At 46.4% G+C, this 26,205-nt stretch overlaps 1 protein-coding gene across 4 annotated transcripts in view; it reads left to right on the forward strand.

The window, feature by feature from the left end:
- Positions 1-26,121, forward strand: part of LOC129826531 (methylcytosine dioxygenase TET3-like) — a 68,012-nt gene extending 41,891 nt beyond the window's left edge. For all 4 annotated transcript variants that reach the window (XM_055887377.1, XM_055887378.1, XM_055887380.1 and 1 more), the window contains 8 exons: positions 8,004-8,094; positions 12,695-12,788; positions 14,494-14,702; positions 16,182-16,332; positions 18,070-18,159; positions 19,076-19,213; positions 19,459-19,813; positions 20,168-26,121. In XM_055887377.1, the coding sequence (XP_055743352.1) occupies positions 8,004-8,094; positions 12,695-12,788; positions 14,494-14,702; positions 16,182-16,332; positions 18,070-18,159; positions 19,076-19,213; positions 19,459-19,813; positions 20,168-21,840 (2,801 nt within the window). In that variant the 3' untranslated portion in view covers positions 21,841-26,121. The remainder of the gene's footprint in view (positions 1-8,003; positions 8,095-12,694; positions 12,789-14,493; positions 14,703-16,181; positions 16,333-18,069; positions 18,160-19,075; positions 19,214-19,458; positions 19,814-20,167) is intronic.
- The last annotated feature ends 84 nt before the right edge of the window (positions 26,122-26,205 follow it).

Genomic DNA, 26,205 nt, shown 5'->3' on the forward strand with positions numbered 1-26,205 from the left:
CACCCCCCAGCACTGAATACACCCAGGTCACACAACTGCACTGCTTCTCCATCATCGAGAGGGAATAATTTACTGAGCTGGAGAGTGACATGGTGGAGCTCAGAGAGCTAGTCCACACAGTCTAGGCAGCACAGACACACACGCCAGACAAACATCCCCCCGGAGCACACAGCCCAGCTAACAGCACTGCAGGAGGAGGTGAGAAAGCTGAGGTGCGACAAATAACCACTCATGAGAGAGCTAGCCACCCCCTAGAGAAGCCAATAGAACAACCCACTTCAGACCTCAACCACAGCCTTAACGCCACAGCAGGACAGACAAGGAAGGATCCACCAACTCAGCAGACTCCCCCCACTGGCATCCCTCTGTCAGCCCACTGGATAGCTCTCCTGACAACACCCCCACACCCACTAAGGACACACAAAAGACAGAGATTGTACTCCTAATTGACTCAAATGGGAAATATGTTGATGAGAGGAAACTTTTTCCAAAACACCAAGTGGCTAAACTCTGGTGTCCGAACACCCAGTGTCCCCTGGCGCTGCTGTCAGAGGACCGACTAGGTTCCCCCAGCCACATTATAATACACACAGGCACAAATGACCTGAGAGCCCAGCAGGAAAGTGTGGCCACAGCACTCAAGGGAGTGATTGAAAAAGCCTCTTCCACTTTCCCCCAATGCACAAGTGGTTATCTCCACCCTGCTACCACAAAAATACTTTCACTCTGCCACTATGCAGCGGGTGAATGCAAGCATTTCCTGGGACTGTGCCTCAAAACCAAATGTTTACCTGACCCACTACTCCTCCAGCCTTTATGACCAGGTCCACCTCTACAAGGCAGCAGTCCCCACCTTTGCCAGGACCCTGAAGGATGTCACCCTCAACTGCAGCCCCAGCACCTCATATAGGAGCAACAGAGAAACGGACACCCCTCCCAGACCAGCCAGACACTCTCCCAGAACTGCGTGATGGAGGATCCACACCAAGAGGACCTACACCCAGACCACAGCACCACCAGCCACATCCCCACCCCAACCAGTTGACCCCTCCCCAAACAAACCCTAGCAACACCCTATATAGGCCCCCCAAATCAGTCTCAATGCCCTTCTGCCCCCCATGCCCCCTGCCCCTGCAGCAAGGACCTCAACATAAAAGGTGCACATATGCCCAGGCTGTGAGCAGAGGAACAGGCCCAACCCCCACTATTACACCCGCCCAAACACCATCCCGTGACATAAGAGGTATGTAGCAGATGCTCAACATGCTCTGCTCACACCTACTGTAATGGTCCCAGCCTAAACCACACGAAAACAACACTAGACACTATGAAACACAAAACTTTCTCCATATCATCCTGGAGTAAATAAGGTCTAAGGTCATCTGCCTTTGGTCTAAAGAGCAGGAACCCAGACTTCACCAAAGAAATTGGAAATACAGACATTATCATCCTAGAAGAAACCTGGTATAGAGGAGATGGACTAACTGGTTGCCCTCTAGGATACAGAGAGCTGGAAGTCCCATCCACCAAACTACCAGGTGTGAAACAGAGAATAGACTCAGGGGGTATGCTAATTTGGTATAGAGTAGACCTAACCCACTCTATTAAATTAGTCACAACAGGAACATTTCACATCTGTCTGGAAATTAATAATGAAATGATGTCAACAGAGAAAAATGACCTTGTGTGCTACCTATATCCCCCCAATAGAATCGCCAGACTTTAATGAAGACATCTTCTCCATCCTGGAGGGGGAAATCAATCATGTCCAGGCCCAGGGACATGTACTAGTCTGTGGCGACCTAAATGTCAGAACTGGACAAGAACCTGACACTCATGAGAGTACACGGTGTGCCATCAGAGCAGCAAGAAAAGGGCAACCAGTGAAGAACAAACACCATTGTAAATACAACCCATATTTATGTTTATCTATTTTCCCTTTTGTACTTTAACTATTAGCACATCATTACAACATTGTACATAAATATAATATGGCATTTGAAATGTCTCTATTCCTTTGGAACTTTTGTGAATGTAGTAATGTTTACTGTACATTTGTAATTGTTAATTTCACTTTTGTTTATTATCTATTTCATTTGCTTTGGCAATGTAAACATATATGTTTCCCATGCCAATAAAGCCCTTTAGGGAGAGATGCAGGGAACACTTGCTGTGCTGTAAGGCTGTTGGCTGTTACCAAAAGCCAAGGACGCCAGACAATGGGTCTCCATAGTGAAGCCTACACACTCCCCTGACAACACCACACTGAAACACCCCATGTGTAACCTGACTGGGGCTGTTGCTGTGACCGTATTACCACCACACCGGCAATCATGAGTCATGAACGCAGTAAAGTTCTGTGTTATTGTTGAGTTACAGTAATCTCCTTTTATGCACTCTGGACATTCTTTGGTAGTACCCAACTTGCTAATGACCATCAGGTCCTAATTGCCTGGTACTCAGGGCTCTATTGTCCATCTAACCACTGACATCAGTGCAAATGCTATTGGAAATCACATCAAAAGGGTACCATCAAAACAGTAGGCCTATCTTACTTTTAAAACTCACCTCACTGTGATGATCAATTTAAAGAAACAAGTTCAACAGCAGTTTGAAACGGTGTAAAACATGGTTGTTGTGGATGTTATTTCAAAGCCTAACAACGAAATGGACAGCGTTTTCTGATGTGATGATTAAATCAAAACATCCATATGCATATTAGAGCTTAGGCATATCATGTTTATGAGCCAAAGCCCCCCAAAAATCTGAATTAAAATGATGATTGTGCCATAATACAATACAGCCTCTCATATTACGCATGGCAGAAAAACATCAAACTTAACGGATTTAACATGTCTGTGGTACATATTTGGTCTAGCCTATACAGTGAATTTGTATTTGATTTTGAATAGCCTAATAATAGGAAGTTGTTTAAATTTTCATAATGAAATGGGTGACACATCACCTTTAGCTGTACAGAATATCTCACCATCATGAGTATCCATCTCCTTCTCTCTCCTTTATTCCTTTCTCAAGCGCGCAGACGTGCTGTCAACAGTTTTTAGTGAAATACACTAAATACACTAAACTACACTAAACTGTTGTAAATATGCCATACAAAAGATTGTGGATACCCCTTCAAATGATTGGATTCGGCTTTTTCAGACACACCTGTTGCTGATAGGTGTATAAAATTGTGCACACAGCTTGCAATCTCCATAGACAAACATTGGCAGTAGAATGGCTTTACTGAAGAGGTCAGTGACTTGCAATGTTTCACCGTCATAGGATGCCACCTTTCCAACATGTCAGTTTACCAAATTTCTGCCTGGCTAGAGCTCCCCCGGTCAACTGTAATTGCTGTTATTGTGAAGTGGAAACGTCTGGGAGCAACAAGGTCTCAGCCGCGAAGTGATAGGCTGGTTGCAAGACTCACCACCGAGTTCCAAACTGCCTCTGGAAGCAATCTCAGCACAAGAACTGTTAGTTGGGAGCTTAATGAAATGGGTTTCCATGGCCGAGCAGCCGTACAGAAGCCTAAGATCACCATGTGCAATGCCAAGCATCGTCTGGAGTGGTATAAAGCTCGCCGCCATTGGATTCTGGAGCAGTGGAAATGCGTTCTCTGGAGTGATGAATCATGCTTCACCAGCTGGCAGTCCAACGGACAAATCTGGGTTTGGCGGATTCCAGGAGAACGCTACCTGCCTGAATGCATAGTGCCAACTGTAAAGTTTGGTGGAGGAGGAATAATGGTCTGGGGCTGTTTTTCATGGTTTGGGCTAGGCCCTTTAGTTCCAGTGAATGGAAATCTTAACGCGACAGTATACATTGACATTCTAGACGATTTTGTACTTCTAACTTTGTGGCAACAGTTTGGAAAAGACCCTTTCCGGTTTCAGCATGACAACGCCCCTGTGCACAAAGCGAGGTCCATACAGAAATGATTTGTCGAGATCGGTATGGAAGAACTTGACTGGCCTGCACAGAGCCCTGATCTCCTCAACCCCATCGAACACCTTTGGGATGAATTGGAACGCCGACTGTGAGCCAGGCCTAATCGCTCAACATCAGTGCCCGACCTCACTAATGCTCTTGTGGCTGAATGAAAGCAAGTCCCCGCAGCTTTGTTCCAACATCTAGTGGAAAGCCTTCACAGAAGAGTGGATGCTGTTGAAGCAGCAAAGGGGAGAACAACTCCAAATTAATGCGCATGATTTTGGAATGAGATGTTCGATGAGCTGATGTCCACAAACCTTTGGTCATGTAGTATATGTTTTGTTTCGATTTTCGTGAACAAATTTCACATAGTTTCCAAAACTAAGCATGGGTACAGGGTTGGAGAGCCCAAGGCATACAGAGTTTGACCGATATATATCCCCTGTCGGGCAGCGAGAGCATGCTCCTCAAATAGTGGTTGATGTATGGCGTGAAATACATTTTCTTGTATTTAATGCTTAACTACTCATATTAAGCATATGCTCCGCTATAAAAGCAAAGTAGCCTACAAAACGGATTGGCGGAAAAGCTTGCGGCCTCCATGCACTGGATTAGCGAATACAGATAATACAGTGCATTCGAACCCCTTGACTTTTTCCACATTTTATTACGTTACAGCCTTCTTCTAAAATGTATTAAAATCGTTTTTCTTCTTCACCAATCTACACACAATACCCCATAATGACAAAGTAAAAACAGGTTGTTAGATTTTTTTTGCAAATGTATCCACAAAACCCCCCCCGGAAATATCACATTCACTTTGTTGAAGCATTTTTGGCAGCGATTACAGCCTCACGTCTTCTTGGATATGATGCTACAAGCTTGGCACACCTGTATTTGGGGAGTTTCTCCCATTCTTCTCTGCAGATCCTCTCAAGCTCTGTCAGGTTGGATGGGGAGCGTCGCTGCACAGCTATTTTCAGGTCTCCAGATATGTTTGATCGCGTTCAAGTCGGGGCTCTGGCTGGGCCAATCAAGGACATTTAGAGACATGTCCTGAAACCACTCCTGTGTTGTCTTGGCTGTGTGCTTAGGGTTGTCGCCCCAGTCTGAGGTCCTGAGTGCTCTGGAGAAGGATCTCTCTGTATTTTGCTCCGTTCATCTTTCCCTCGATCCTGACTAGTCTCCCAGTCACTACCTGCTGAAAAACATACCCACAGCATGATGCTACCACCACCATGCCTCACTGTAGGGATGGTGCCAGGTTTCCTCCAAACGTGACGCTTGGCATTCAGGCCAAGGAGTTCAATCTTGGTTTCATCAGACCAGAGAATCTTGTTTCTTATTATCTGAGAGTCCTTTAGGTGCCTTTTGGCAAACTCCAAGTGGGCTGTCATGTGCCTTTTTACTGAGGAGTGGCTTCCGTCTGGCCTATCTACCATAAAGTCCTGATTGGTGGAGTGCTCCAGAGATGGTTGTCCTTCTGAAAGGTTCTCCCATCAACACAGAGGAACTCTGGAGCTCTGTTAGAGTGACCATTGGGTTCTTGGTCACCTCCCTGAAAAAAGTCCCTTCTCCCCCGATTGCTCAATTTGGCTGGGCGGCCAGCTCTAGGAAAAGTCTTGGTGGTTCAAAACTTCTTCCATTTAAGAATGATGAAAACCACTGTGTTCTTGGGGACCTTCAATGATGCAGACATTTTTTGGTACCTTTCCCCAGATCCGTGCCTCGTCACAATCCTCTCTTGAAGCTTTACGGACAATTCCTTCGACCTCATGGCTTGGTTTTTGCCCTGACATGCACTGTCAACTGGGGGACGTTATATAGACTGGTGTGTGCCTTTCCAAATCATGTCCAATCAATTGGATTTAGCACAGGTGGACTCCAATCAAGTTGTAGAAACATCTCAAGGATGATCAATGGAAACAGGATGCACCTGAGCTAATTTTTGAGTCTCATAGCAAAGGGTCTGAATACATTTGCAAACATTTCTCAAAACCTATTTTAGCTTTGTCATTATGGGGTATTGTGTATAGATTGAGACATGTTTTTTATTAATACATTTTAGAATAAGGCTGTAATGTAACAAAATGTGGAAAAAGTCAAGGGGTCTGAATACTTTCAGAATATGCTTTGTCTGTTTTCCCCTGCCCCTCTTCCTGCCCGTTTTGATAATGGCCAATTATAAATCAAAATTAATTTGACATATTAGTAAAGACCAAATTAAATTGAGAACAGTCTCATGGTTGAATATATGAATACTTGAGAGAACAGTTGTGCAGCCTGAGACAAGGAACAGAGCTCAACCTTTTTTTGCTACTTTATCAAACCATCAATAGCCTATAGTCACATCATGTAGCCCATATACTATATGTTCTGATTTCTAAGACTTTCTAAGGTTTGTATTATTAACAACTAAAGTTGCCAAATAACTCTAATCTAACGTACCCTATAGGACCTGTTTCAAATGATCACTTTTACACTCAACATAGCCACTTCATATGTGCACTCACTCCGTAATGGGAAAAATATACTTTCTATTTCATTCAGCGAAGTTCAATTATATTCTTCTTACTATAAAATCATATAAAATAAAGATAATGGAGGAGACTTATAAGCATATCTTGTCAGCTGAATGAAAAAGCCTACAGCCTATGGCATGGAGCATAGCCAGATAACTAACATACAGTAGGCCAACTCATATTCTGTTCTCCTGAAATACATTTTCTTCATATCATGTTTCTTTAGACCTGACTAAAATAAATAATGGATTTATTGTGATGGTGTATATTAAATTGATTCATTAGACTTTTTTAAACGTAGATGTTCCGAAGGCATGCATCACTGGCTTGTATGTGTGGAGGCCTGGAGATGCTAAACATGTTTATGTTAATTAATAGTAAATTACTGTGAGACCGGCAGTCTTTTTTCATGACAATAACCAGCGGACAAAATTTCATGACCGCCACAGCCCTAAACCTGACTCCCTCCCTCCCTCCCTCCCTCCCTCCCTCCCTCCCTCCCTCCCTCCCTCCCTCCCTCACACACACACACTTCTCTTTCAAAAAATCTGTCTCCTACTCTCTCAGAGAAGCAAGTATACTTTTACACTGCCCTCTACTCTGCTGCTTACAAAAATGAGACGACTTCTGCCTCTCACACAACAATTTTCACACACACAGTTCTATTTAGGCTACTAGTCCAATGTAGTGTTTCCCGCCTACTTCTGACCATGCCTTGCTTGGTTCCTCCTTGCACTGTGTCACTGGAATGTGATCTCATTGCCTCTCAACCAGATACACACACACACACTCTCATCCTCTAGCCTCCCTTGTTACACACACACAATCTATTACAGCTACCCTTGTGGGGACACACAATTAAGTCCCATTCAAAATCTTATTTTCTCTAACCCTTAACCCTAAACCTAACTCTAATCCTAACCTGTACTCTTACCTTTACCTTAACCTTAAACCTAACCCTAACCTTAACCCTAGCTCCTAACACTAATTCTAACCTTAACCCTAAACCCCGTAGAAATAACATTTGACCTTGCGGGGACTAACAAAATATCCCCAGTTGGTCAAATGTTTGTTTGTTTACTATTCTTGTGGGGACTTCTGGTCCCCACAAGAAGAGTTAAACACACACACACACACACACACACACACACACACACACACACACACACCACATACCACACACTGATTCATTCACTCCCTCAAACAGCCTTGGTTCTAATGTAGTGCCCCCACCCCGACTATCCCCCCAGTTATAACATAGTCAGTTTCAGCATAGTCAGTTTCAGGTTAGAGGAAGTGTGTGTGGCTTTACATCTATCTTCAGTCACACCTATCTATGGTCCCTCTTGGTTTCCATGGCCTGTTAGATATGAATAAGCAATCACTACTACTTCTGATACCTTCAATGTCACAGAACAGCCCTGCACTCATCCAAATCATACAGATATTATTGTGAGGAAGTAAAAAAGTATGTGGTTGAATTAGAGGTGTACTATATTGCATTGTGAACTCTTTGTAATTCTCTCTCTCTCCTCTTCCCAGAGCAAGTCCTGGAGAAGGATGAGGGTCCGTACTACAATCACCTGGGCTCCGGGCCCACTGTAGCCTCCATACGAGAGCTGATGGAGACCAGGTGAGACTTCTGGAGCAGACTTGCTGTAGCGAAGATTTCCCTTCACTGGAACTAAGGGGCCTAGCCCGAACCATGAAAAACAGCCCCAGACCATTATTCCTCCTCCACCAAACTTTACAGTTGGCACTACGCATTGGGGCAGGTAGCTTTCTCCTGGCATCCGTCAAACCCAGATTCGTCCATCGGACTGCCGGATGGTGAAGCGTAATTCATCACTCCAGAGAACGCGTTTCCACTGCTCCAGAGACCGTTGGCGGCGAGCTTTACACCACTCCAGACGACGCTTGGCATTGTGCATTGGTGATCTTAGGCTTGTATGCGGCTGCTCAGCCATAGAAACCAATTTCATGAAGCTCCCAACGAACAGTTCTTGTGCTGACATTGCTTCCAGAGGCAGTTTGGAACTTGGTAGTGAGTGTTGCAACCTAGGACAGACAATTGTTACATGCTTCTGCACTCAGCGGTCCCGTTCTGTGAGCTTGTGCGGCCTACCACTTTGCGACTGAGCCTTTGTTGCTCCAAGACGTTTCCACTTCAAAATAACAGCACTTACAGTTGACCGAGGTGGTGCCACGTTGAAAGTCACTGAGCTCTTCAGTAAGGCCATTCATTTGACAATGTTTTATTGCAAAGCTGTGTGCTGTGTCCACATACGTTTGTGTATATGTAGTGTATTTCCCTATAGATAAGACATAGTGCAAAGGAGCAAGGACTGAAATAACCTTAACCTGAGGAGAAATATCAGGGAATAGATGGGTGGAGGAAACACTACAGAATACTGTTGTAGTGTGCTTGTTCAGGAATTTTAGCCCCCTAGATTATAGCCACAAAACTCTTGATGGCAGCCTCCTGATTTTCCTGGAACAGTTAGCTGTTCTCTCCCCTTCCCTCTCCGTCTCTCCCTCTCCTCCTCTCCTTTTCTGTCCTTCTCTCCCTCCCTTTCTTTCTCCCGCTCCCTCCTCTCCCTCTCTCGTCACCTTTGCCTGTGAACAGGAGGTTATCCAGAGCTGCTGGCTATGGCCTGTTGTCTTGGCATCCAACTCTCCCACAGCTTTGAGCTAGCATCACTCTCTCTCTCCCTCCCTCTCTCCCTGCCTCCCTTTCTCTCTCTTTATTTCTCTCCCTCTCCCCCAGCACTGCTGTCTATCCCCCTCTCCATTTTCTCCATCCCCTTCTCCCCTCCCCACTCCTCTGATCCTGTCCCCAGGGAATCCCTGACCCAGAATCCAATAGGAGGAACAGGAACTATCAGTATCAGCAGATTAGACAGAACAGAGGGATAGGCACAGTGAGAGGAAAGGAGATGAGGAGAGAGAGGCAGCAGGTAGCCTAGCGGTTTAAAGCGTTGGGCCAGTAACCAAAACGTCACTGGTTCGATACCCAGAGCCAACTAGGTGAAAAATATGTCTATGTGCCCTTGAGCAAGGCACATAACCCTAATTGCTCCTTAAATCACTCTGGGTAAGAGTGTCTGCTAAATGACTGAAATGCGAAATCAGAGGAGAGACAGAGATGAGATGAAGAGACAGAGGAGAGGAACAGACGGAGAGAGGTAGAGAGCGATGAGAGAAAGAAGGGGGGAGACATTGAGAGAGAGTCAAACAGGGATACATTTGCATTAGGAAATAGATAGACTCGGTTTGAGGCTTTCTCATGGGAGTATTGTAACGTGAAACTAGTGAATGGAAACATTACATACAGTAGCTACTTAATCACATTTACCAATTCAGTACCCTAAAAGTCGGGGAAATCTCAACTGACAAAACAGGAATAGTTCATTGGCAGCTGGAATGTCTTGGGATCAGTGTTTTTGCTGACTAAATATGGGGGGGGGCTGCTTAGTGCATGTCCCATACATTGCTGTATAGGGGACCGGGCCGAGAGTGACTGGCCATTATAGTAACAGAGGATATTTCCATAGACCAGTGACTCATCACTCTCCTGAGAGAGGGCGGGGTAGAAGATGCGGGGGATGGGTGAGGAGAAGAGGGGAAGATCCCTCTTTGTTTCTATTTGAGAGGTGACTTAAGACCTAAAGCCCTCTATAGTCTTCTCCCGACCCCTGAACCCACCTCTGACCCCATTGGCCCACCCCTATGGAGGCCAAGCCCACTCCTTCCGACTGGCTGGTGATTGGTGAATGAGTTCCCATTCAGGACAGAGCCACATGTGTCCCACCATAGTAGACCTGCTCAGGGGTGACATGACATCCACATGACATGTATGATACACAGGGAGGAAAAGGTGAGCTGTGGGCGAACATCTGAGTAATGCTGGTAGTTAACCCCCTGCACATTGTGCAGAGAGAGAGAGACACGCCAGAACGTAACCGGGCAAACACGCATTCGCGTGGTTACACTTTATTTGAATAGTCCCCTATAAATGATCTACAGATGCTCACACTCTTAGGTTCTAGATAGCAGATAGTATATCAACAAACTCTTTTGAAATGCAACCGCTTGCTAGGGTTACTGTAAGGGTTAGGAGTAGCCCTTTCCTGCATTCAAATGACCAAATCGCCCTCTAGTGGCCTCATGGGTGGAACGTTATTAATATTTTTCATAATTTCAAAATTACTAAACAATATTTAAGCAAAATGTCAAACGACTTTGTTATATTTCAGTCTTCTGTGATGTAATATTGGGATGCAAACTCAAAATGTAATATATTATATCTGACATGGTACAGGTGTCTTCTTTTTTAAGCCCATAACAATGTGTGTGAGGTGTATGCTTTTGTTTCTTAGTAGTTTGTTTAAGACTACCAAGAAACACTCTGTGACCCTAAAAGGTTTTAAGGGAATGGGAAAGGGGGATACCTAATCAGTTGTACAACTGAATGCAATCAATTGAAATGTGTCTTCCACCCAACCCCTCTGAATCAGAGGTGCGGGAGGCTGCCATAATCAACATCCATGTCTTCGGCGCCCAGGGAACAGTGGGTTAACTGCCTTGCTCAGGAACAGAACAACAGGTTTTTACCTTGTCAGCTCGGGTTGGAGTAAGGGTTAAGGTTAGGGTCAGATTTAGGTCTGATTATGTTGGGCTTTGGCTGCTACTGTCATGCCTCTGTGAATATCAATGGTGCCCTGTGAACACTCCTCTTGGCCAGCCAGGGTCAGCCAGCTTGTGGTGTCTTTGTTTGACAAGACACGTCCAACTCTCATGGAGAACAAAGGCTTACATTATGGTCTTGCAGAAGCACATAGGTTACTTGCTTATTAAGCAATAAGGCCAGAGGTGGTGTGATATATTGTGAATATACCACAGCTAAGGGGTGTTTTTAGGTGTGAAAGTTTTATAATTAAGCAATAAGGCACCAGGGGTGTGTTATATGGCCAATATACCACGGCTAAGGGCTGTTCTGAACAATTAATAAAATCGCCACCGGACAATTTACATTGACCCCCTCCCTCTTGTACACTGCTGCCACTTGCTGTTTATTATCTATGCATAGTCACTTCACCCCCACCTACATGTACAAATTACCTCAACTAACCTGTACCCCCGCACACTAACTTGGTACCGGTGCCCCCTGTATATAGCTTCGTTATTCTTATTGTGTCACTTTTTATTATTACTTTTTATTTGAGTCTACTTGGTAAATATTTTCTAAACTCTTCTTGAACTACACTGTTGGTTAAGGGCTTGTAAGTAAGCATTTCACGGTAAAGACGACACTTGTTGTATTCGGCGCATGTGACAAATAAAGTTTGATTTGATTTAGCTGTGGTATATTGGCCGTATACCACAAACCCTCGAGGTGCCTTTATGCTATTATAAACTGGTTATCAATGTGATTAGAGCAGTAAAAATAAATGTTTTGTCATACCCGTGGTATACGGTCTGATATACTACGGATTTCAGCCAATCAGCATTCAGGGCTTTAACCACCCAGTTTATAATGAACACTATACAATACAGTTAAACTATTCAAATCAAATCAAGTTTATTTTATATAGCCCTTCGTACATCAGCTAATATCTCGAAGTGCTGTACAGAAACCCAGCCTAAAACCCCAAACAGCAAGCAATGCAGGTGTAGAAGCACGGTGGCTAGGAAAAACTCCCTAGAAAGGCCAAAACCTAGGAAGAAACCTAGAGAGGAACCAGGCTATGAGGGGTGGCCAGTCCTCTTCTGTCTGTGCCGGGTGGAGATTATAACAGAACATGGCCAAGATGTTCAAATGTTCATAAATGACCAGCATGGTCAAATAATAATAATCACAGTAGTTATCGAGGGTGTAGCAAGTCAGCACCTCAGGAGTAAATGTCAGTTGGCTTTTCATAGCTGATCATTAAGAGTATCTCTACCGCTCCTGCGGTCTCTAGAGAGTTGAAAACAGCAGGTCTGGGACAGGTAGCACGTCCGGTGAACAGGTCAGGGTTCCATAGCCGCAGGCAGAACAGTTGAAACTGGAACAGCAGCAAGGCCAGGTGGACTGGGGACAGCAAGGAGTCATCATGCCCGGTAGTCCTGACGCATGGTCCTAGGGCTCAGGTCCTCCGAGAGAGAGAAAGAAAGAGAGAAGGATAGATTGTGTGTTGTTGTGTTCAGTAAGACACACACACTCACACTGTGCTGTCTGTCTCTCTGTGCAGGTATGGAGAGAAGGGAGATGCTATCCGTATTGAGAAGGTGATCTATACCGGCCGGGAAGGCAAGAGCTCTCAGGGATGTCCCATCGCCAAGTGGGTGAGTACAAGTAGCCATACATAACAAACTGAACCTATACCTTTCACAGAACAAACCAAGCCTGACCACCCTACACAACACTAGCCTGGTCCCAGATCTGTTTGGGCTCTTGCCAACTCCATTGTTGTCATTGTCAAGCCAAACATGAAAATGAGTGTAAATGGTTGGCATGGTAGCACAAACAGACTGGCCCTCGTCGGGCTAACACAAAACACTAGTGTAGGCAACCAAAAACTATTTCATATCATCACACAATGTTTCATTAGGCTTATTTTCTGTGCATTTTCTATACTCTTCTATATACTAAGAGCCATGAGGTTAAAAAAACATGCAAAAATGAATAAGAGTAGAGTAGATGGCACCACAGCCTCACCCTCACAGACACCACAGCCTCAACCCCACAGACACCACAGCCTCACCCACAGACACCACAGCCTCACCCCTCACAGACACCACAGCCTCAACCCCACAGACACCACAGCCTCAACCCCACAGACACCACAGCCTCAACCCCACAGACACCACAGCCTCAACCCCACAGACACCACAGCCTCACCCTCACAGACACCACAGCCTCACCCTCACAGACACCACAGCCTCACCCTCACAGCCTCACCCTCACAGACACCACAGCCTCACACTCACAGACACCACAGCCTCACCCTCACAGACACCACAGCCTCACCCTCACAGACACCACAGCCTCACCCTTACAGACACCACAGCCTCACCCTCACAGACACCACAGCTTCACCCTCACAGACACCACAGCCTCAACATCACAGACACCACAGCCTCACCCCCACGTACCCCACGGCATCACCCCCACGGACACCACGGTATCACCCCCACGGACACCACAGTAACACCCCCTCGGACACCCCAGTACCACCCTTCTCAGACACCACATTATCACCCCCTCAGACACCACAGTATCACCCCCACAGACACCACAGTATCACCCCCACAGACACCACAGTATCACCCCCTCAGACACCACAGTATCACCCCCACAGACACCACAGTATCACCCCCTCAGACACCACAGCCTCACCCCCAGAGTATCTCCCCCACAGACACCACAGCCTCACCCCCACAGACACCACAGCATCACCCTCACAGACACCACAATCTCAACATCACAGACACCACAGTATCACCCCCACGTACACCACGGTATCACCCCCACGGACACCACGGTATCACCCCCTCAGACACCACAGCCTCACCCCCACAGACACCACAGCCTCACCCCCACACCCCCACAGACACCACAGCCTCACCCCCACAGACACCACCGCCTCACCCCCACAGACACCACAGCCTCACCCCCACAGACACCACAGCCCCACCCCCACAGACACCACAGCCCCACCCCTACAGACACCACAGTATCACCCCCTCAGACACCACATCCTCAACCCCAGACAGTAAAGCAGTAGGGGGTCTCCCTGGTCCCTCTCCCTCCCAGTTAGGGTTCTCCACCTCTGTCACTCCCTCTGACACCCTGCTAATGGCTTTATGGATTCAAAACAAACACTATGGAGAGAGTAGAGGAGAAGACAGGTTGTTAGTGACAATATAGACACAAGGTGGGAGGGAGCTGGGGGAAGACAAGACAGGTGTCGATCTTACCCTTTCTCTCTCTCTCTTTCTTTCTCTCTCTTTCTCACCCTTTCTCTCTTTCCCCCTCTCCTCATCTCAGGTGATTCGTCGGGGCAGTGAGACAGAGAAGTTGCTGTGTCTGGTGCGTCCCCGGCCGGGTCACCACTGTCCCAACGCTGTCATCATCATCCTCATCATGGCGTGGGAGGGCGTGCCACGGGCGCTAGGCGACAAGCTCTACCGAGAGCTCTCCGCCACCATCACCAAGTTCGGCAACCCCACCAGCCGCCGTTGTGGACTCAATGACGAGTAAGTGACAGCACAGACCCATGGCTCATCTGAATAAGTGACAGCACAGACCCATGGCTCATCTGAATAAGTGACAGCACAGACCCATGGCTCATCTGAGTAAGTGACAGCACAGACCCATGGCTCATCTGAATAAGTGACAGCACAGACCCATGGCTCATCTGAATAAGTGACAGCACAGACCCATGGCTCATCTGAGTAAGTGACAGCACAGACCCATGGCTCATCTGAATAAGTGACAGCACAGACCCATGGCTCATCTGAATAAGTGACAGCACAGACCCATGGCTCATCTGAATAAGTGACAGCACAGACCCATGGCTCATCTGAATAAGTGACAGCACAGACCCATGGCTCATCTGAATAAGTGACAGCACAGACCCATGGCTCATCTGAATAAGTGACAGCACAGACCCATGGCTCATCTGAATAAGTGACAGCACAGACCCATGGCTCATCTGAATAAGTGACAGCACAGACCCATGGCTCATCTGAATAAGTGACAGCACAGACCCATGGCTCATCTGAATAAGTGACAGCACAGACCCATGGCTCATCTGAATAAGTGACAGCACAGACCCATGGCTCATCTGAATAAGTGACAGCACAGACCCATGGCTCATCTGAATAAGTGACAGCACAGACCCATGGCTCATCTGAATAAGTGACAGCACAGACCCATGGCTCATCTGAATAAGTGACAGCACAGACCCATGGCTCATCTGAATAAGTGACAGCACAGACCCATGGCTCATCTGAATAAGTGACAGCACAGACCCATGGCTCATCTGAATAAGTGACAGCACAGACCCATGGCTCATCTGAATAAGTGACAGCACAGACCCATGGCTCATCTGAATAAGTGACAGCACAGACCCATGGCTCATCTGAATAAGTGACAGCACAGACCCATGGCTCATCTGAATAAGTGACAGCACAGACCCATGGCTCATCTGAATAAGTGACAGCACAGACCCATGGCTCATCTGAATAAGTGACAGCACAGACCCATGGCTCATCTGAATAAGTGACAGCACAGACCCATGGCTCATCTGAATAAGTGACAGCACAGACCCATGGCTCATCTGAATAAGTGACAGCACAGACCCATGGCTCATCTGAATAAGTGACAGCACTTATCTGAATATGCTCATGTTCTTCTTTTAAATTAGCATTAAACTTGAGTCTATACAGTGCAGTGTGTTGCCATTTAGATGGCAGACTGAGGGAGGCTTTCAGCCGAAACATCTGCATGATAATCGCTGTTGTAGATTGAAATAATAGAATAAGTTAATATGTTATTCTAGTTCTACTTCTGGACTGCAGATCACTTCATTATCCTTTTTTTACTGATATTCAATATGCACTGAGGCATCTGTTCCAGAATGATGAAGAGGACTGTGTCAGTGTCTGACGACTGTGTCAGTGTCTGATGACTGTGTTGTTGCTCTCTTTCGCCCCTGGCCTGCCTGCCTGCAGTCGTACGTGTGCGTGCCAAGGCAAGGACCCTGACAGCTGTGGAGCGTCCTTCTCCTTCGGCTGCTCCTGGAGCATGTACTTTAACGGCTGCAAGTACGCCCGCAGCAAAACACCCCGCAAGTTCAGACTGGCAGGAGACCACCCCCAAGAGGTAAGGGACCACGAGATCTATGGTCTATCTCACAGGAGGTTGGTGGCACCTTAATTGTGGAGAACGGGCTCGTGGAACACACAACTCTGATACCACCTTCACAGCACTGCTATATCATTGGCAGACTCGACAGCCTTGGTTTCTCTAATGATTGCCTCGCCTGGTTCACCAACTACTTCTCTGATAGAGTTCAGTGTGTCAAATCGGAGGGTCTGTTGTCCGGGCCTCTGGCAGTCTCTATGGGGGTGCCACAGGGTTCAATTCTTGGACCGACTCTCTTCTCTGTTTACATCAATGATGTCGCTCTTGCTGCTGGTGATTCTCTGATCCACCTCTACGCAGACGACACTATTCTGTATACTTCTGGCCCTTCTTTTGACACTGTGTTAACAACCCTCCAGGCGAGCTTCAATGCCATACAACTCTCCTTCCGTGGCCTCCAACTGCTCTTAAATACAAGTAAAACCAAATGCATGCTCTTCAACCGATCGCTGCCTGCTCCTGCCCGCCTGTCCAACATCACTACTTTGGACGGCTCTGACTTAGAATATGTGGACAACTACAAATACCTAGGTGTCTGGTTAGACTGTAAACTCTCCTTCCAGACCCACATCAAACATCTCCAATCCAAAGTCAAATCTAGAATTGGCTTCCTATTCCGCAACAAAGCATCCTTTACTCATGCTGCCAAACATACCCTTGTAAAACTGACCATCCTACCAATCCTCGACTTCGGTGATGTCATTTACAAAATAGCCTCCAAAACCCTACTCAATAAATTGGATGCAGTCTATCACAGTGCCATCCGTTTTGTCACCAAAGCCCCATATACTACCCACCACTGCGACCTGTACACTCTCGTTGGCTGGCCCTCGCTTCATACTCGTCGCCAAACCCACTGGTTCCAGGTCATCTACAAGACCCTGCTAGGTAAAGTCCCCCCTTATCTCAGCTCGCTGGTCACCATAGCAGCACCTACCTGTAGCACGCGCTCCAGCAGGTATATCTCTCTAGTCACCCCCAAAACCAATTCTTCCTTTGGACGCCTCTCCTTCCAGTTCTCTGCTGCCAATGACTGGAACGAACTACAAAAATCTCTGAAACTGGAAACACCTATCTCCCTCACTAGCTTTAAGCACCAGCTGTCAGAGCAGCTCATAGATTACTGCACCTGTACATAACCCATCTACAATTTAGCCCAAACAACTACCTCTTTACCTACTGTATTTATTTATTAATTTATTTTGCTCCTTTGCACCCCATTATTTCTGTCTCTACTTTGCACTTTCTTCCAATGCAAACCAACCATTCCAGTGTTTTTTTTAGTTTTTATTTTACTTGCTGTGTTGTACTCACTTCGCCTCCATGGCCTTTTATATTTTTATTTATTTATACATATATCTGTTTGCCTTCACCTCCCTTATCTCACCTCACTTGCTCACATTGTATATAGACTTATTTTTTTTCACTGTATTATTGACTATATGTTTGTTTTTACTCCATGTGTAACTATGTGTTGTTGTATGTGTCGAACTGCTTTGCTTTATCTTGGCCAGGTCGCAATTGTAAATGAGAACGTGTTCTCAATTTGCCTACCTGGTTAAATAAAGGTTAAATAAAATAAATAAATAAAATAAAATTGACAGCACCACACCAAGATAAAACTGTTACTGATGTGGTTATGCTAACCTGTTGTGTGTGTGTGTGTGTGTGTATGTGTGTGTGTGTGTGTGTCAGGAGGATCAACTCAGGGATAACTTCCAGGATCTGGCCACTGAGTTGGCTCCCCTGTACAAGCAGCTGGCCCCACAGGCATACAATAACCAGGTAACACCTGCCTTCACACCCACCTTCACCTAGCTGCAGCTGTTAAGTTATAGCGCCAGAGCCCTCTAAATAGTAGTCTATCCCTCCAATAGTAAACAACACAAGCTGCAGGATGCTATGAGTTTTTGATATGTTGTGTGTAGTAACAGGTTGCTATTGGATATGGCATCCTCCTCCCCCTGTGTCCCTCAGTGTCAGAATGTATAGTCTGTGTAACATGGTGTCCTTTGACATGCTGACCATCCTCTTCCCCCTGTGTCCCTCAGTGTCATAATGTATAGTCTGTGTAACATGGTGTCCTTTGACATGCTGACCATCCTCTTCCATGTGTCCCTCAGTGTCATAATGTATAGTCTGTGTAACATGGTGTCCTTTGACATGCTGACCATCCTCTTCTGTGTGTCCCTCAGTGTCATAATGTATAGTCTGTGTAACAAGGTGTCCTTTGACATGCTGACCATCCTCTTCCATGTGTCCCTCAGTGTCATAATGTATAGTCTGTGTAACATGGTGTCCTTTGACATGCTGACCATCCTCTTCCATGTGTCCCTCAGTGTCAGAATGTATAGTCTGTGTAACATGGTGTCCTTTGACATGCTGACCATCCTCTTCTGTGTGTCCCTCAGTGTCATAATGTATAGTCTGTGTAACATGGTGTCCTTTGACATGCTGACCATCCTCTTCTGTGTGTCCCTCAGTGTCATAATGTATAGTCTGTGTAACATGGTGTCCTTTGACATGCTGACCATCCTCTTCCCCCTGTGTCCCTCAGTAGTTTTACACTCTACTGGAGAATTACTTGGTATACTTCCCCCCAAAAGTACACGATAGAAACTCAAGGATGATATGAGTGTTAGACATAGTCTGTAGAGTATTCCCATGCTTACCCTGCTGTGTCCCCTCTCCTGTCCCTCAGTGTCAGAATGAGGTGACGGCTCCAGACTGCAGGTTGGGTCTGAAGGAGGGCCGGCCCTTCTCTGGTGTCACCGCCTGCATGGATTTCTGTGCCCACGCTCACAAGGACCAGCACAACCTCTACAATGGCTGCACTGTGGTACGACACACAGCCCTACCTCTCTCTCTTTCTGTCACTCTCTCTGTCACTGTCTTAATAGCTTTCAGTCTGTCTTCTTTCTCACTCTTTCCCTCTCTTTGTGTGGACATCGAATGGATGCTCTGCTGTGTGTGTTTGAATGTGTGTATGTGTGGCAGGGGCATGTGGTGGTATAGAGACTGTTTGGATGGTACAGACAGTGAGTGTCCCACACTAACCCCCCCCCCCCCCCCCCCCTCCCCAAGGTGTGCACTCTGACTAAAGAGGACAACCGTACAGTGGGGGAGATCCCAGAGGACGAGCAGCTCCACGTACTTCCCCTCTACAAGGCCGCCCTCACAGACGAGTTCGGCAGCGAGGAGGGCCAGCGGCAAAAGATGCGCACTGGCGCCATTCAGGTGCTTAGCAACTTCCGCCGTGAGGTCCGCAAGCTGCCCGAGCCCGCCAAGTCCTGCCGCCAGCGCCGCCTGGACGCTAAGAACCGCGCCTCGGAGAAGAAGAAGGCCAAGCAGCAGCTGCCCACGGAGACGTCGGATAAGACGGTGATCAAGACGGAGGTCCGGCACGCTGGCTCCCCTGTCAAACAGCACGGCAATAAAGGCGAGATAACCCCTGAACTCTACTAGAAACATGGGAGAGTGGCTTCATGAGTGTTGTGAGCTTCATGCTAGTAATAAACCCAGAACTCAGGTGTTTTAAACAAAACTCCAGCCAACTTTACGATATGACGATAATAATATGGTCATAGTGTATATTTAATCCAAACTGACCTCGGGGTTAAGACTTATAGCTAGTCAGCATACAGTATGCAGCCCATTCAGGAATAAAACCCACTACTGGTGTTCTAAGCAAAACTCCAACCAAGTGAACCATAAAAACCACAGATTTGTGCAGAGGCAAATGATTATCTCATGTCTTATCACCCCTCTCTCCTCTGCCTACTCTCCCCCACAGTGATCACTAAGCAGGAGGTGAAGCCCACCATAAAGAAGGAGCCAGTGGACCAGTGCCAATACCCCTACCACGTCTACCCCTCCAACCCTGGCTACTACGCACTTGGAGGCCCCCCTTCCAATGGCCAGGCCCCTGCACTTCCACCTCCCCCAGGCCCTGTCACTGGCTACCACCCCAATCTACCCTCAGCACTGCCTTACGGCTACTACAACTATCCCCCCAACCCTAACCCACTTTTCCCCCATGAGCTCACTTACGAGGGCCGCAACAGCTCCTGGCTTCACGCAGGGCACAATGCTTCCCCCGGCCCTGTGGACAAGAAGCCAGACGTTCAGAGCCTCCAGGCCAGGCTGGCACACTCCTATTCAGGCCCAGGCCTCCCTGAGCAGCAGCATGGAGACCCAGCCAACCAACACCAATGCAACGCTTACCCACACCCCCACCAGCCTGACTATAACCAATCACGTCCCTCCTCAGTCTCCTCAGAGCCCTCCCACAGAGGGACCCCTGTCATCAAGCAGGAGCCCATGGATGTGCCAGTGTATGAGGGGGGCAATACCCAGAGCTGTCCCGACACTCCCATCCCCACCCCACAGCCTGAAGGGCCCTGGCCCGGGCACAAGCTCAACGGGAGTATGGTACCAGGCAGCTGGGAAGGCAACCTCCAACCACCATGCCCCCCGGAGGCTCCCTTCACTTCAGACAAGCAGCAGGTCCACCAGCAGGGACCTCACCAGACTTCCCAGTCTCCATACTCGCAGCATCAGCATCCCCCACAACAGCCCTCCCCATACCCCCAGCAGTGGAACTCTTACCCTGGCCCCAACACCCCCAAGGCCTCCCCTGTTCCCTCCCCGTCACCCTCTTCTTCCCCACACCCCAGCACCCCCCGCCACTGGGACAGCCCTGCTCCCAGCCCTCAGCCTAAGGCTTGGCCCATGGGCATTGTTCCTGCTGGGTACTGCCCTAGCCCCGCCGGAGGCTTCCCCGACAAGATATGCTCCAAAGCGGGCGAGAGTCAGGGCTCGACCCCCCTAGGTCTCCAGGAGAAGGCCTGGAAGTCTTTCGAAGGATCCATGGCAGGTACACAGTCTCCAGCCCCAGAGGCCTGCTGGGACCCTAACCGGGCCGAGACCCCGAGCGACGTCGAGAGCCAGAGAGGTCGCGACCTGGACGAGGAAGAGCAGTGGTCGGACAGCGAGCATAACTTCCTGGACCCCAGCATCGGAGGGGTGGCGGTGGCACCTGCCCACGGTTCCATCCTGATCGAGTGTGCCCGGCGTGAGCTGCACGCCACCACGCCGCTCAAGAGGCCCGACCGCTCTCACCCCACCCGCATCTCCCTGGTGTTCTACCAGCACAAGAACATGAACCAGCCCTGCCATGGCCAGTGGCTCTGGGAGGCTAAGATGAAGATGCTGGCGGAGCGGGCTAGAGAGAGGCAGCAGGAGGCAGCACTACTGGGGCTGCCCTACGAGGACATCAAACCTGGGAAGAAACGCAAGTTGGGGGCCACGGCAGGAGGGGCCAGCCCGGGGCCTGGCCAGACCATGGAGGGGCCAGTGATGGGGATTGTGACGCGGTTGGCCACCACCCACCACACCACCTCCACGGTCACTGTGTCCCCCTATGCCTTTACCACCCTCACAGGGCCCTACAGCCACTTTGTGTGAGGATGGACAGACAGACGGACACACAGGCTGGTGGAGGGAGAGCGGGCTGAGCAGGACAGAGATGAGTATCTCAGCCCCTCCTTTAGTCCTGTGTCTCTCTCCATCCTTCTCCTCCTCCTGCTCTGTTTTCTCACTCTGGTGCTCTGGGCTGGAAGGAGGGGGACTACTGGTTTGATTCCTCTTTTTGTTTTGTTTGTTTTTTACCTCATGTCAGGCAGCAGTTTGGGCCCGACCCTGGACCAGACAGACACACTGCCTGTGGTGCTCTTTCTCTCTCCTCTGCGGGAGGGACTCCATTGCTTCTCCTTCTTCCTAGAATTTTAATGATCCTCCTAATTATTACTATTATTATCAATATTATTACGATTGTTATTGTTACTGTCAATGTTGTTATTACAGGTATTATTATTATTATGAAGATGCTGATTTGATTTGTTTGTTTATTGATGTGGTTGTTTTTTCATGTTATTAATTATTATTTTGTTTATGTTGTGTTTTTTTACCGAGGGGTCTGTCTTGCTTTTTTCACATATTTCTATATATCTGCCCTTTTCTTTTTTGGGAGGGGGTTTTGAAATGTTTGTAACTGTACTTGGAGAAAGGCCTTTCTCAACACGGCAAGGCTCTTCAAGACTGTCTTTCCAACAAGCATGACATACACATGTTTTACATTTGAATCATTAATCTTGACCAAAAGAGTGAAGAGAAACCCACAGAAACTTCTCTGAACCATCCCACATAGTGGAAGGTTTTTAGTAACGTCCCCAAAGTCAAGCCTTTTTTAAACCAACTCCTGTCCTGTCTGCCTTGCTGTGAAGAGAAGGGTTCTTCTCTCTCCATTTGTACTCTCACCCCCCGATCCGCATCACTCTACTGCTGTGGTGCTTCATTGATCTTTATCCCTTTTACAGGGATGATATCAGTCTCTCCATTCATCTCTTCTTCACGGCACTAGATGCTGAATATAAGGGTGCTCTTATAGCATAGATGTAGAGTGAGAACAACAGGCACTAGAAGTCCTCATCTTCCTTCAGGTGTTGGTTGAGAGATCTATCCCTCCAGTTCTATGGCTCCTGTGGGGATTAGTGAGCGCTTTCTATTTGAAGCACAAGAGGGCAGCAGTGACCCCTGTAAAATGGTGCACTGATACACACAGAAACCAACTCTCACTTACAAACACACATGGGCACACACACACACACACACGCAAAGCTCTTGTCATCAAGCCAGCACAGAGCAATGCCTTACTGCTTTAAACCACCGAAGTATGGCCGCCAAAGTCTGGTCCTTCCAATGACCACAGGCAGCACGGGCCACGCAAGCCCTTTATCCTGGAACCAGAGACAATGATGGGAATAGTGTGTGGACAGAAATGCACTCCTAAACACACTGGTGCTTTCCCTACACATGTTGACACACAAAGGGCTCAGTCAGTGAGTCCTGCTTCTGCCTGGTGCTGTTATTCGTTTTGAAGCAGAGCAAGGGTTGTCTCTATGCACACACTGTCACGACAGAGCCAGTAAATCCTTATTCACCAATCATGGCTGCCTCTGCATTGCTTGCGTGTCAGAGCCAGAGCCTGCTTGGGGCTCACTTTTGAGATGAGAAATCTTGGTGCTTATGAAGTGGTCGAGATAGAGCTCTCTATACCTCAACGTTGCAGAGACACTGGTCATGGTTGCAAAACGCTACAAACACACACACACAGGCACCACTGAGGTCAGAGGAACATGATAAATATTAGTCCACAGATTCCCCGTGTGCTCTACAAACTCATTTTAATCCACTTTTTTATTATTTATTACATGATAATGATGATGATTATTGTTATTGTTTTTTTGTTTTGTTATAGCTAATAGAAATTGTACATACAGAAGAAAATATTTTATAAAAGCACTTTTAATCTTGATTTCATTGAGAGAAAAAAGAGAACAGATTATTGACAACTTGAAGCTTCGTTTTTTTAACGTTTTTTGTTTTTTTCTCAAGAGAGATTTAAAAAAAAAAAAAGGTACATATTTAAAATATTTAGGTAAGATTATTTAACTGTTGAGGGATAATGACTAAATCATAAATTATTCCAGGCTTTTTAGTCCAGTCAGTTTGCCAGACAGCCCTTAGTAACAGAAAACAACTCAGTGATTTCCAATGTGTTGTTATGTCTGTAGATGTATACTCAATACTGCTGTCCTGATTTCATAAGTACTGTACTACACGATACCTCTGACAGCAACCAACCAGCCACCCTTCCTTCATGAGAAAAGATTGACCTAATCAGTAATCAGGCCATTTATAAGCCAGAGTATGATATCTAGCATTCCACTCTGAGAATCAATGAGAAACAAAGTATTTCTTGTTTTTTAACACAAGAATCAAACAGTTGCAGAATCAAAGTTGTCAGAAGTGCTTGTATGAGAGAACTCTAGTGACAGAGGTGAGGTGTAGCCCCAGCAATCTGTCTTGTCCATTGTGTTAGACTGAGGTGAGAGGTTGTCACCACCGTAACTTGTTTTTAATGTGGTATTATCAATGATAGTGATTTTAACAGTAGTAAAAGATGTAACAGTAATGGAAAACTATGACAACTTAACACTTGTAGTACCAGACTGAAGGTGCAGTGTATTAATGGAAGACACCAGATAATAACTGGTAGTTTAGTTTGTAATATCTTTTATTGGTTGTTGTAGATTGTCACAGACATGACCAACAGGACTTTGACTAATTTAGGGACTGGGGGAATATGGCTATTCTATTCCCACCGTTAGAACAAACTCCCCCTTTAACAACGGCAATGCATGATCGACACACAGTTATAATGATTCAGGCATATTTATGACCTATGTAATAATGGGTGCTGATCATATATACTGCATATTCATTTTTGATTTGTACAAAACATTTTGGGAGGCTAATGCTATGGTGCTACTCCCTAACTTCACTGTGGAATAAAATGGGGGGACATGATTATATCACTGATATTTTTCTGAGCTCTTAGAATGATAAGATAAACTATTTCTTTGAATATTGCAGTTTCAATGATGGGGAACGACTCCGGTGCTGATGTAATGGGAATTTCCCATTCATGTTCAAGGTAATTAAAAAATAAGAAGAAAACTGTTGAATTGAACCACTCACACAGTTCATACACAACTTTTATTAATCCTTCGTCCACATAAGCTACTTGAAAAGGAACTCTATTCTCGCTTTAACTGGTATGGGGATTGAAGAATCATATTATATTGAAGTGAACAGACTGTTATCTTAATTAAAAACTTGGTGCAGTGTATGTGCTGGAAGCTATTATACATGACTCTTTTGGGTATGTTGTACATTTTTATGGTGATGGGAGAATGTTAAGATATTGAAACAACAAGAGCATACTCCCTCCCTATGTTTCTTACAGGTTGGCATTTATTGAGATTACTCATGTACTGGAGGCAGCTCTGCAGGGTGTTCATTAGCTTGCACAGCCACGAAGTCATAAAATCTGATTTTAAACCTGACCTTATCCCTAACCTTAAACACACTGCTAACCCTAATGCCTAATAACCCTTACCTTAATTGAAGACCAAAAAGCACATTTTTGTTTTCAAACATTTCTACGATATAGCAAATGTTGACTTTGCAGCTGGCCCATCTAGCAGAAACAGCTCAATTCTGCCTCCAGGGCAAGACTTATGACAATAAACATCAACCTGCATGTTTCTCCCCCATAGACTTATTTACTTACATACTTATACACTCACTAACTCCTTACCTATACACACTTCACATATTTTAAATTTTTATCTCATACTTTGTCTTTCTCTCCTCTCTCTCCCTCCTCCCTCTCTCTCTCTCTCACACACTCACACCCACCCACCCACCCCCCCCCCCACACACACACAGAAATATTATCAGGATGTATAATCTGCTCAGTACTGATCTCTGATCTACATTGATCACCCCATCTGCCCACTCTTCCAAGCTGGACTCAAGCTGGGCTCAGGGTGGACTCAAGCTGGACTCAATCTTGGCTCAGGCTTAAATCCTGTCCCAAATAAACAAAACATCACATCTGGCAGCTACATTCCTTTTTGAGTTTAAAGATTGTTCATGGTTCTATTTTTTCATGTCAAGTATGCAGTATGTTAAAAAAAAAAAAAAAAAGATTTGTGTCTTTGTTTTTGTTCAGTCTCTCTTTGTAGATGTATGGTGTACTATGTGAATACATAATGTATGTGGTACAACCCACAATATTGTTTTATGTTGCGAGATAATAAAAATTAAAAAAATAAATAATTAGTGTTATGATCAACATTTTTGCTATATACAATGCATTCGGAAAGTATTCAGAACCGTTGACTTTTTCCACATTTTGTTACA

Source organism: Salvelinus fontinalis, chromosome 28, assembly GCF_029448725.1.
Source record: "Salvelinus fontinalis isolate EN_2023a chromosome 28, ASM2944872v1, whole genome shotgun sequence".
In the NCBI taxonomy this organism is placed as follows: Eukaryota; Metazoa; Chordata; class Actinopteri; order Salmoniformes; family Salmonidae; genus Salvelinus; species Salvelinus fontinalis.